A 12,018-nucleotide genomic window follows, 5' to 3' on the forward strand; every position below is an offset into this window, starting at 1 on the left:
ATCTCCACTTCACATCAAAGTTACTTGTCTCCTTAATTCAACACCCACCCCAATGAAACGTAATTTGAGTAGTGTATGTTGGTATGCATAATAATTATGACTCAAAGAAAAATATATCTAATATATTCTAGGGGTTTTGTGGAGGCCGCTGTGAAACAAAGAATTTGAAGTAAACAATTATAAAATACAAAAATAAAAAACCAGGGTGTTTATTTTTTCTCCAAATTCCTGGTTTAATAAGGACTTGTTTATTTTGAGAAAAAAAGGTCCCAAACATCAGGCTATTCACAAAAATAACCCACAGTATCAACTTTAGAAAACAAATCTTAAGACTATTACACTAATTATTTTTCTAGAGGATCCATTTGACATGCCAACTCTCATTCACAAAAATACATTGTTACATTTGTGTTGAACAGCCCCACACAGCACTCTTATGTGGGGTATAACACGCATACCTCTAATTCAAAGCTGCTCTCAGGTGCTACTCAACTAATGAGACTGCCTTTGTAGTTAGGGAAGCAACTACTGAACTCATGTATGAATGGAAAGAACTGTACTCCCTGCATAACAAGAGATTATTTTGGAGACAGTTGATAAAAACCATACATCCTTTTTATTGTTAAGTCATAAAGAGGTATCAAAATTAAAAGCAAAAATTACAGGGTAAGACTTAACATAACTACTAGGAGCATCAAAGGAAGTGAAAATGGGACTAGGCGCAGGGCAGTATGAATTAATGAACATGGGAAGGACAAGGATGGGGACAACAGTGAGCATGTGCTGAAGATACTAGGGGAGAGGATCTGGTGAAAATTTTGATCTTAGACAAGCGCCTAGGTAAAGAAATAATGGGACAAGATTTCTAAACCCCACTATGTGCTTAAGAGTCATCCTCGCCATTGGCGCTGTCTCTGTCATCCTCTCCTTCCTCAGCCTCTTTTTCATCATCCTTGATCAACTCCAGCTGTGAGAAACAGACACAAATAGGATGGAGTTAGAGGCACTCCATGTGTCCCTGATCCCCCCTCCACCACCTCTTTCTTTCCTTTCCCGTGGTTTTCACCTGGTCATCCCCCCGATCTTCATTATCATCATCATCCAGTAGGTCCCCCTCCTCAGCAGAGTCATCTGCACCCCCCTCAGACTCCATCTTCACATTAGTCTCATCTTTCTTCAGGGAGCTGCTGCTCTGCTCCTCTTCTGACTTATCATTCTTCATCTCTACTGGGGATGAGAAGGACAAGTCTGTCTAGGGGCAAGTAATGTCCACAGGATGTAGACAATCCCCACTGATGATCATAGAACTGCAGCACAAGTCTAAATCCTCCCACACAAATGCCCTTCCCAATTCAAATTCCACAAGTTTCACATTAAACTGCTTTATATCCCACTATTCCAACATATACTTTCAACTATCTTAGATAGCTACCTCTACTTTACACCCAACAAGCAAAAGGACCATTTACCTCCTTGTTTGCTCTGTTCCTTTTCGATTTTTTCCAGGCTTTCCAGTAGGGAATCCACTTTTTGTTTTATCTGGGTCAACTCCTTCTTAATGGTCTGAAGGTCATCTCCTTTCACTTTAATACAAACAAAACCCTAGATTAGAATCAAATGTACCAGAAGCTACCAGTTAACCAAACACACTCCCCCACTAGACTATACAACAGTAGTCAACATGAGATCCTTGGAGAGAAATGGAGCCTGTACCAGACTGTCCTAGTTATGGGGGGCCACCGATCTTTTAGTTGGTAGCTGAAAACTGAATCTAATGTGCCTATTCCCTTAGCAACAGCATTCTTACTTCTGTAGGTCTGCTAAAGACCTCAATTCTATTTTAAAAGCACTTTCTGTACTGTTTTACCAACATATTTTACACGATGAATGGGTGCCCCTCAACTCCCTAAAATCTAATGACTTTTTTCAAATTACCAAGGTCTTAAGGATAGAAGACTGCCTAGAGTTGGCCCCTTAATCACTATTTTCTCATCTTCTATTATTTTGATTATGCAAAGTTATTTGTACAAAACCTGAACATTATTAACTGCACTAATTTCCATATTTCAACATACAAGAAATATCAGAATCACAAAGCTGCAATAATAATACATACACTTTCCAGACTTAGAAGAAGATCCCCGCTGTCCACTCTTAGAATTGAAGCCACTTTTGCCCCTTCGTGAGGTGTTTCCTGATACACGCTGGCGTTTTGAGGGCACTACAGCCCGAGCAATAGGAGGAGGAGGAGGAACACGTGCTGGGTAACTGTACATCCTATTGGATAAAAGGAAAACAGAATTCCTTCACAACTAAAAATAAGTCAGGAAGATTCCAACAATGGTGTCCTTGTAAAATGATAAATCATTGTCCATTGTTCCACAATTATTTCTTTTTGCTAAGCTAAGTTAATTTCATTCAAAAGGCCAGTTTACTCTTTGATATTTTTAATACTGCAGCTACTTTTCTTCATGAAAATACTACATATATACACACATATCCAATGATATGGTTGGTTGCCTTAAGCACTGGACATAAAAGGTTTCTGTGTACAATGGCAGTATTAACAGCACATTACTTTTTACAATGAATGGCCTTTACCTTGATCTTATTCTTTTCACATATACACTACAATAAGCAATCCGTATAAGCCAAATAAAGTACTTACAAAAGACTGCAATTAACCAAGTCTGCAAACAGAGCTATTGGTCGCTAAATCCCTGATCTTTTCACCCACAGAAGCATACAAGTAATTATCACTAGTTTGTAATATTACATTAAACCATATAAAATTGCCAGTATTAACCATTTTTGGCCTATAGAAACCGGTATTTCATGTGTTAGCTGGGTGTACATAGCATTATCAATTCTAACAACATTTAGCATACTCTCCACTCAAAGCTCCAACAGGACAGAGAATACTGTCTATCTTGTTCACTATTCACTACTGCCTAAATCCACTGCCTAGCACACATTTAGCTTTCAAAAATCACTGATTGCTCAACCGCTGCTTCCACTGGATAAGTATCCCAGTGATTGCTAAAGATATACCAAAGTGATGGCCTGGTATTGATGCTTCCATTTGTAAAGAGAAAAATCAAAAGACAACAAAAAAACTTCTCACATGGACATCAGTTCTAGAAAGTCTCTTTATTCCATGCTGTTACTTTTACAAAAGCCTGTGGCAGCATATGAAGCTAAGACATACCTGTAGGAAAAAAACTTATAATTCTAGTTCTGAACTTTTTTAGCTATTAACAACCCACCAACTGTTGCTCTGCCTAACCGCAAAGCTTTGAAATTTTATAATTCAAAGAGATACCTAGTAACAGTAACTTTTTTTTTTTTAAGATTTTTTCTGATGTGGACAATTTTTAAAGTCTTTATTGAATTTTGTTACAATATTGCTTCTGTTTTATGTTTTGGTTTTTTGGCCCCGAGGCAAGTCCCCAACAGTAACTTTTTATTATCACTACTTCCTTCCATTTTTATGTAAAGCTTTTCATCTTCTGGCCCAAAATTTTCCACAGTATAATGATCCAGAAACTATAAAATATGTGTTCAAAAACTACTTTCCTTTGTGTAAGGTGATGCTACTTTGTACAATTTCTGGGGGTAAAAAAGTGAGTTATCCACATCTTTAGGTATGAAACATCTCATGCCTCAGCCCTGTTGAATTGAGAGATCTAACCTACCTTCCAATCTACTCACTCTCACTGGCATCAGTCTCCAAACCAATGAGCTAGCCATTCCACATTCCCTACACTCCAAGGCACTGGAATTTCCTTTTGAACCATACTAGTTCATCTGACTGGGGTAAATCGCCATAGCAAAAATGAGGAAATGCAGTCTATTTTCAATCTATGTAATGGCCTCCTGAACACAAATGGAAGTCAAACGTTCTAGTTCTCTAAAGAAAAATGTATTTTAAAAGATCCACTGGTAATGCTTTTTAGTGCCACAGAACTTAACTGCTGCTTAAGCAAAAATGGGCTCTCAAAAAACTCACAAAGATTCCTCTAAGGAAGTTTAAGTAGACCTTGCCTTATAAAATGCCAAAGTGCATCAATGTGAAAACATGAGGCAAAAACACAAAGAGAAAAACCATACCTACTGTGATAACCCTTAAAGTCAAAGGAATAGATAAGAGGAAACTCAGTATAAAAGCTTCAAGAACCAGCTACAAATTAAGTAACCATTTTCCCCACAAGAAAGCTATACAATAAATCACAGGAGGCATCAAAACAGCTGCTGATCCTCTAGATCCTCTAATGATAAAGCCCAAGTCATTAAAAAGTCTTCATGAAAGTTTCACTATTACCAGAGGAACAAACACTCAACACAAAGAGAATTATGACTGCACCCTGAATCAGAAATCTGGACACTAAGTGTTGGTATAAAAACTAGTCAGAAATAAAAGGCAGGCTTCCCTGGTGGCGCAGTGGTTGAGAATCTGCCTGCTAATGCAGGGGACACGGGTTCGAGCCCTGGTCTGGGAAGATCCCACATGCCGCGGAGCAACTGGGCCCGTGAGCCACAACTACTGAGCCTGCGCGTCTGGAGCCTCTGCCCCGCAACGGGAGGGGCCGCGATGGTGAGGGGCCCACGCACCGCGATGAAGAGTGGCCCCCGCTCGCCGCAACTAGAGAAAGCCCTCGCACGAAACGAAGACCCAACACAGCCAAAAAATAAATAAATAAATAAATAAATAAAGTGAAAAGAATCAAATTAAAAAAAAAAAAGAAATAAAAGGCAATTAAAATACCATTTTAGGGGCTTCCCTGGTGGCGCAGTGGTTGAGAGTCTGCCTGCCAATGCAGGGGACACAGGTTCGAGCCCCGGTCTGGGAAGATCCCACATGCCACGGATGTAACTAGGCCCGTGAGCCACAATTGCTGAGCCTGCGCGTCTGGAGCCTGTGCTCCACAACAAAAGAGGCCGCGACAGTGAGAGGCCCGCGCACCTCGATGAAGAGTGGTCCCCGCTCGCCATAACCAGAGAAAGCCCTCGCACAGAAACGAAGACCCAACACGGCCATAAATAAATAAATAAAAATTTTTAAAAAATTACCATTTTAAAGAAATTAAAACATTTCTGGACACACATTAGCTAATAACATAAACAGATAAGACAAAAAAAAAACCCCTCTATCCTAATCTCCAAGCTAAAACATAAGCATTACAAGGCATTTATTAAATGTACAAGTTTTCAAAGGCAAGCTTCTTAAATGACTAGATGTAACACACAGTGATCTTTGGCCTCAAAAACCCTGATTAATAATAATACATTTCAACCACTACAAAAGTATTGATAGAAACAACTAGAATAAAGTATTAGTGGGCTTCCCTGGTGGCGCAGTGGTTGAGAATCTGCCTGCCAATGCAGGGGACACGGGTTCAAGCCCTGGTCCGGGAAGATCCCACATGACGCGCAGCAACTAAGCCCGTGCGCCACAACTACTGAGCCTGCGCTCTAGAGCCCGCGTGCCACAACTACTGAAGCCCACACGCCTAGAGCCCGTGCTCAACAAGAGAAGCCACCGCAATAAGAAGCCCGCGCACCGCAACGAAGAGTAGCCCCTGCTCGCTGCAACTAGAGAAAGCCCGCACGCAGCAACAAAGAACCAATGCAGCAAAAAAAAAAAGTATTAGTAAAAACCTACGTTCTCCTGAATGTTTATTTAATGTACCATAACTGTTTCCACTCTTAAAAATTGGACAGATAAAAAAATAATTTTAGGCATATTCATTATCAAATTCTGAAAACCAACTAATTTTCAGGTATTGTTGCCTACAAAAAAATGTGAATAAAAAATAAATGCCATAATGTGAAATAATTTATAGGTGAGAGCAATCTAGTAAGATCACCCCCCCACTGACAATACTGATTTATCAAATTCACTTTAAACATGCAATCTCATTATAATTTCATTCAAGGGTTAGGAGATTTTTCTTCCACTTCATTATTTTTCATCTACAACAGAAATATTTCAAGATGAAGTTTCTTCCTCATTACCTTTAATTTTCCTAGAAAAGGGATTGATTTTATAGGGTATTATGTTTTGGGGCTTTACAATGTCTGAGACTCCCTGAAATTGTCTGCTAAAATTCTGTGAATGCTCCGACTTAATTAAAACAATCTACAACTTCTACATTTCAATTGTAAGTTTCCCAGTATATCATCCAGAGTAAACCTTCAGAACACACCCCTTATGTAATATTATGCTGTACAGTTTTGTAGAAAAGGACTTTACAAAATTTATTTATCTTTGGCCTTGTGTGCACTGAAGCATTATACTGCATGAGCAGAATATCAACTACTGATACTCATGAATACCAGAATTTAAAAAACTGTTCCAAGAATCAAGGCCTTCAATAACTGGCATCTTTGAACATTATAAATGTATTCCTAGATATTTCTTCCTCACTCTTTACAAAACCTTCTGAGAAACCATATTTGAATGATTTAGGTAACTATTTTCCAATCTTTTTTAAAACTACCAAAACTTTCACCGGATTATACTGACGGTACAACCCCCTCAAGTAGACTTTACATCTTATCATTCTTTTTTAGTAATTAACACAATGAAATTATCTTAAATTTATTATTGAAGACTATGGTATACAATTCTAACAAATAAATACTTATTAAAAACTAATTTTTTTTTAAGTTCACCCTAATCTAATTTTAATAGTATATATTTCTTTAAATGTCAAAGCTTTAGTTTACAAATGAGTAGACTACTGACTTTAACTACATAAGGGAAAAGAAGTGCGAAAAATGACAATGTGACATGTTTAATTCAGGTTTACATTAAAATGAAAATATGAAACTGTGTTATGTCAAATACTGACCCTCAAAACCCGTTTGCATGATGTAGTTGGAATTCATCCTGTTGAGCTATAAAATAAATAAACTAGCGAAATTCTTATAATTTGTTTTATTTCTAAGTTAAGAGACAATTTCTAATTGTTATTTGTAGGCACCCCTCCACAAACGTTGCCTTGAGGAGTCTGGGAGAAGCCAAACTAAGATACAAGGGTTAACACTTGTTTTGCTAATACAATTTGCGGATAGAGTGCCAATTACCAAGGTAAATTTGCATAGTTGCACTTTATGGTCCTTAACTTTCTTCAAATTGCCCTTTATGGTCCATTTAAGGATACAGATTATCTGTATGACAGTTAAAATTAATAACAGCAAGTACTTCTCATCTAAATGATAAAGGGACTAAATGATAAACCAGTCTGCTGTACAGGATTCATTCAATATATAGGGTCACCCAAACTATCAAAATTTTAACTAAATAACAATTCTTTATTAACTAAAGGGGAAAAAAACACACCTCTGTAAGGTTTAAGAACCTTGCCCAAAGGTTGGGGAACACCACACGCACTGCTACTTACAAAGAGCAGGAATCAACAGCCTCTATGTATGTAGAACCAATGGTAGCAATCAATAATTGGTTCTGCAATCTTCCTTTGAAAAGAACTGTTGATATTAGTATTTAGAGATATTTTTGCAAATTCAAAGATACATTTGATTAAAAATTGTCCCACTGATTTTTACAAACAGTTTTGCAAGAGAGCGAAAAAATACTGAATGTACATACTCATTTTAAGATGCATCCAATCTCACAACTTTTAAAATATGAAAAGTTGCTTTAAAATTAAAATTAAGCAACTATATTGCTTAATTAAAATTAAGCAACTATATTGAACTTTCTTGATGGATTCATTGGGAAGCTATGTTAACATAAAACTGTATGTTTCATAGGAAGGCAATTTGAAAATTCACTTGAAAAAAAAATAATCTGGGTGATAAAATGCAGATTGCTTTGAGTCCTAAATCAATCTTTTTAGAAACAGGACTGGATCCAAGAAAATATTAAGAAAAAAACCTTTTTAATCCCTGGCTTTGCTTCTGTTTATCAAACTTTCCATCCAGGTGATAATCTTTTTAGACTCCTCAATTTCCAAAGAATTATACTATTACTCATTTGTCATGATGTCCTCAACAAACATTCCCAAATGTCACTCTGGATATTTCCAAAAGATAATGTCTTAAACTCAGTGTGGTCCAATTTTTACTTTTTAAAAAGCTGAAATTAAAAACAGTATTTATGAAAAATATTGTTTATAAACAGTAAGAACATATAAGCTCATTCATTCCTGTATTCTCATATTATCAAGCCAGGTGAGAGTACAATTCTCTCTTTTCACTTACAATAAAATTTCTTTTAAGGAGTTGTCTGAGAAAACAGATTTGTGGTTGCCAGGGGATAGGGTGGAGGGAAGAGCTGACTACAAAGGAGCTTCATGGCGAATTTCTGGAGGTATGAAACTACCTATATCTTGACTGTACTAGTAGATACATGGGTACGCATGTAAAAACTGTACACCGAAAGAGTAAATTTTACTGTATATATAGATATTTTAAAAGTTTTCTACGTTGTCTCCACAATTTCTGTCTTTCCATTCTCTCTTGAATCTCCTTGTAAAGTTTTGTGCCCCCACCATTATCAAAACCTACCCTTGTCACCAATGATTTCCACACTTGCTACTGCCTACTTTACATCTCTCAAAGTGAATGTCTAATAAGGAGGTTAAATTAACATGTCCACAACTCATCTGTTATATTCACCCCTCACACCCTGGTTCCTTCTATGTTCTTTCCCTATCCACTGTTTCTATAAATTCCAAGCCAAAACTTTGGTGACATCTTTGATTCCTCTCTTAGCCCTCACATAGATCTGGAAGCAAATCTGTCTGCATTAACTTCAAAATTCAACTACTTCTCACCATTCCCACAGTCACCTCCCTGATCCTTCCCCAAATTATTATTTGTCTAGATAATTCCATCAGCCACTTATTATCTATTTTCAGAATAATCTTGTTAAAACATTACAATTAAGATCCTTTCTGCTCACAACTCTCCAATGGCCTTCCCCTCATTCAGAGTAAAAACTAAAGATACATAACATCTTAACGTGCTCTATTATGTGTTCAACCCATCCATCTTCTCTGAGACCATCTATTTTCCACTAGTACCCCTGGTGCACACAACAATGCCTCATAATAAGATCTTAACAAATACTTGTTGAGAAAATAAGTGACTTTACTAAACTGGCCTCTAGGGAAGAATTTATCACAAGCCACATTATCAACAACAGATAACAAACCAAACCTACCCATTTAACTGGAAAGCCAGTAGGATTAGTTTGCCTTTTTTCTAGCTTTATAAAGACTACTGAGAGAGTTTTTCCCTAAGAAAATCAGACAAAACTTGAATAATAATCTACCACAAAACTGAATCCTTTTTCAAGCTATTTATTACAAAATAAAAATCAGATCTTGTGCCTATAATGTATGTAATTTGAGACTATTATGCCATGCTTCCTGTAAGGAAATCACAAAGACAATTTTCCATAGATGAGTTTCTCCTGCTATTATACTTTTTGTACCCTATTAATCTGTTCCCCTTGCTAAACTCCACTAATCTCACAGTAATAGCACACTTATCACTGTAAAGTAATAAAGGTCCTGGAAAAAAAGTTTATCCACCGAAACAAGTCAAATTCTATTTGGTAGACTCTGTTTCTTATTCCTTGGATTACAGTTTAAGAGGGTATCAAAGTATAATCTTATCCTATTTGTCAAAAGGATATGTCCTCTTTCTTTCCTTGAAAAATAACATTCGTTTCCTGGATATTCTTTCACTACTCCCAACAGATTTGTTCCAAAACTACAGTCTGGGTTCTCTAACTTCCTGAAGAACAGTCTTTACTCATTATATTTCTCATATTGAACACTACTCGAAATTTGTTATACCTAGTTAGGACTAACTTTGTAGCACTCCAGACGTGTACTGTCCAACTGAGTAGTGACTGGCCATGTGTGGCTATTTAAAACAAATTTAAAATTCAGTTCTGCAGTCATGTTAGCCACATTTCCCATACGTGGCTGTCTACCACAACAATACTGCACATGTAGAATCATCACACAAAGTTCTACCGGACAGCGCTGTTCTGGTTTGTTCCTTCCAGACATCTACCTATACCTATACATAATTTCCAAAGAGAGCCTAGAATTCTATAACTTTTTAAGTCTATAACAAAAACATAACAAACTAGCTAAATGTCCTTAGTATAAACTGATAGTTACACATCTCCTATGACCACAAAGCAAAATGGTGAAACTATTAAAAAAAGCTAAAAAGAGTAATAAACTTCAAAAATGATATTAGATACTGTATCCAGAGACTTATATCCAGAATATATGAAAAAGCTTTACCCAATATAAAACTGGGCAAAGGATCTGAACACATTTCTCCAAAGATGAACAAACAGGCAATTAGCACATGAAAACCCAACATCAGCTTTTATGAAAATACAAATCAAAATCACAATAGGATAATCCTCACACTAGAATAAACAACAAAGATACATAATAAAACAAATGTTGGCAAGGATGTGGAGAAATTAAAACCCTCATAACATGGCCGACAGGAAGGTAAAATGGTACAGATGCTTTAGAAGACAGTATGGCAGTCCCCCCAAAAGTTAAACAGAGAATTATCATTAAGACCCAGCAATTCTACTCCTAGGTACACACCCAAGAGAAATGAAAACATATGCCCATGCAAAAATGTGTATACCAATGTTCAGAGCAGCATTATTCAAAATGTGGAAACATCTCAAAAGTCTACCAACTGATGAATGGATAAACAGAATGAGGTATTATCCATGCAATGGAATATAATTCAACAATAAAAAGGAATGAAGTACTAATACAGGGTGTAACATGGATTAACTGTGAAAAATTCACGGAAGAAACTGGTCATAAAAGACACATCTGATTGCACTGACATGAAATGTCCACAACAGGCAAATCTATAGATAGAAAGTGGTTGCTAGGCCTCGGGATAGAGGAAGAATAGGGAACAACTGCTAGCAAGTTGTTTATTTTTGGGGTGATAAAATGTTCCAAAATTACATCATGGTCATGACTGCACAACTCGGAATATATAAACTGAACTGTATACTTTAAAATGAATTACATCTCAACAAAGCTAGGTTTTTAAAAAAGAAAAAATTAACATCAAGGAGCTTGACAAAGTATACCCGGATGGAGAATGTCCTGAAGTAGATTCCTAAAACAGCAGAGGTTACCTTTCCATTAGGTAATAATGTACCCAAAACACCACTTAATTAAGAGCCAAAGCAGATTCTTTGATCTAGACTCAAATGCTTCCCCTTCAAATAAGTATCTCCCACTTACTCAACAAGAGTCCAGGACACAAATTTTAGTCCAATAATACCACATTTATGTTCAAAGTATAGTCATACTAATATATGCACTCATCTAAAGTCTTTCTGCCAACTACATGATCAGGTTCCCGTAAGAAAGAACCAACAAAAGGGCTCTAAGCAAATGAAAAATTTCACCCTATGCCTAAAATGACATCTAAACTGTCACCTAAAGAGGCATCTCTCAGCTTTCCCAAGTAGCCAAGAACCCTCTTGCTCTCTGAATCACATGCCCTTTCCAAGCAGATGGTCGCACTCAATTCTCCAAAACCTAAATATTTCATGTACTCTTCCTTCATACACACATACAAAGCCCATCTCTCGGGTCCAGTGTTGCTCAGGAATATCAGAAAATTGGAAGAAAAGGAGGGAGCCAAGAAGACAGCTCCTCTAACACCAATAAGATGGGTGGTGGTGCCTCCAATCCATATACTGTATTTTTTGACTTCTTAATTCAAAACCTAAAACACTGTATGCCTAGAACAAAATAAGGGCTCAAATATTAGTTTAAGGAATATGATGGTCAGCCTCTTTTACCTGTCTTGCATTTCAATGGAGATTCCCCCACCTCAACTTCTTTTCTCCACTCTCTACCAGCATACCTTAGTGGAAAAGATCTGTAGGGTAAGTATCAACAAAATTGCTTATTTCCCAAAATTCTAACAACTCAAAGCTTCCAAACACTTGTCACTTAGCAAAAAAGATTATGC

At 36.9% G+C, this 12,018-nt stretch overlaps 1 protein-coding gene across 17 annotated transcripts in view; it reads right to left on the reverse strand.

Moving 5' to 3' along the window:
* Window positions 1-208: 208 nt before the first annotated feature.
* HNRNPC (heterogeneous nuclear ribonucleoprotein C) overlaps window positions 209-12,018 on the reverse strand; it is a 46,240-nt gene continuing 34,430 nt past the window's right edge. For 8 of the 17 annotated variants that reach the window (XM_036844808.1, XM_036844796.1, XM_036844798.1 and 5 more), the window contains 4 exons: window positions 2,117-2,277; window positions 1,470-1,583; window positions 1,067-1,227; window positions 233-967 (listed from right to left, as the gene is read on the reverse strand). In XM_036844808.1, coding sequence (XP_036700703.1) covers window positions 884-967; window positions 1,067-1,227; window positions 1,470-1,583; window positions 2,117-2,277 — 520 coding nt within the window. In that variant the 3' untranslated portion in view covers window positions 233-883. Of the gene's footprint in view, window positions 968-1,066; window positions 1,228-1,469; window positions 1,584-2,116; window positions 2,278-12,018 lie in introns of all 17 variants that reach the window. The other 9 variants (XM_036844811.1, XM_036844801.1, XM_036844802.1 and 6 more) reach the window with 5 other exon arrangements.

This window comes from Balaenoptera musculus, chromosome 2 (genome assembly GCF_009873245.2).
Source record: "Balaenoptera musculus isolate JJ_BM4_2016_0621 chromosome 2, mBalMus1.pri.v3, whole genome shotgun sequence".
NCBI classification, from domain to species: Eukaryota; Metazoa; Chordata; class Mammalia; order Artiodactyla; family Balaenopteridae; genus Balaenoptera; species Balaenoptera musculus.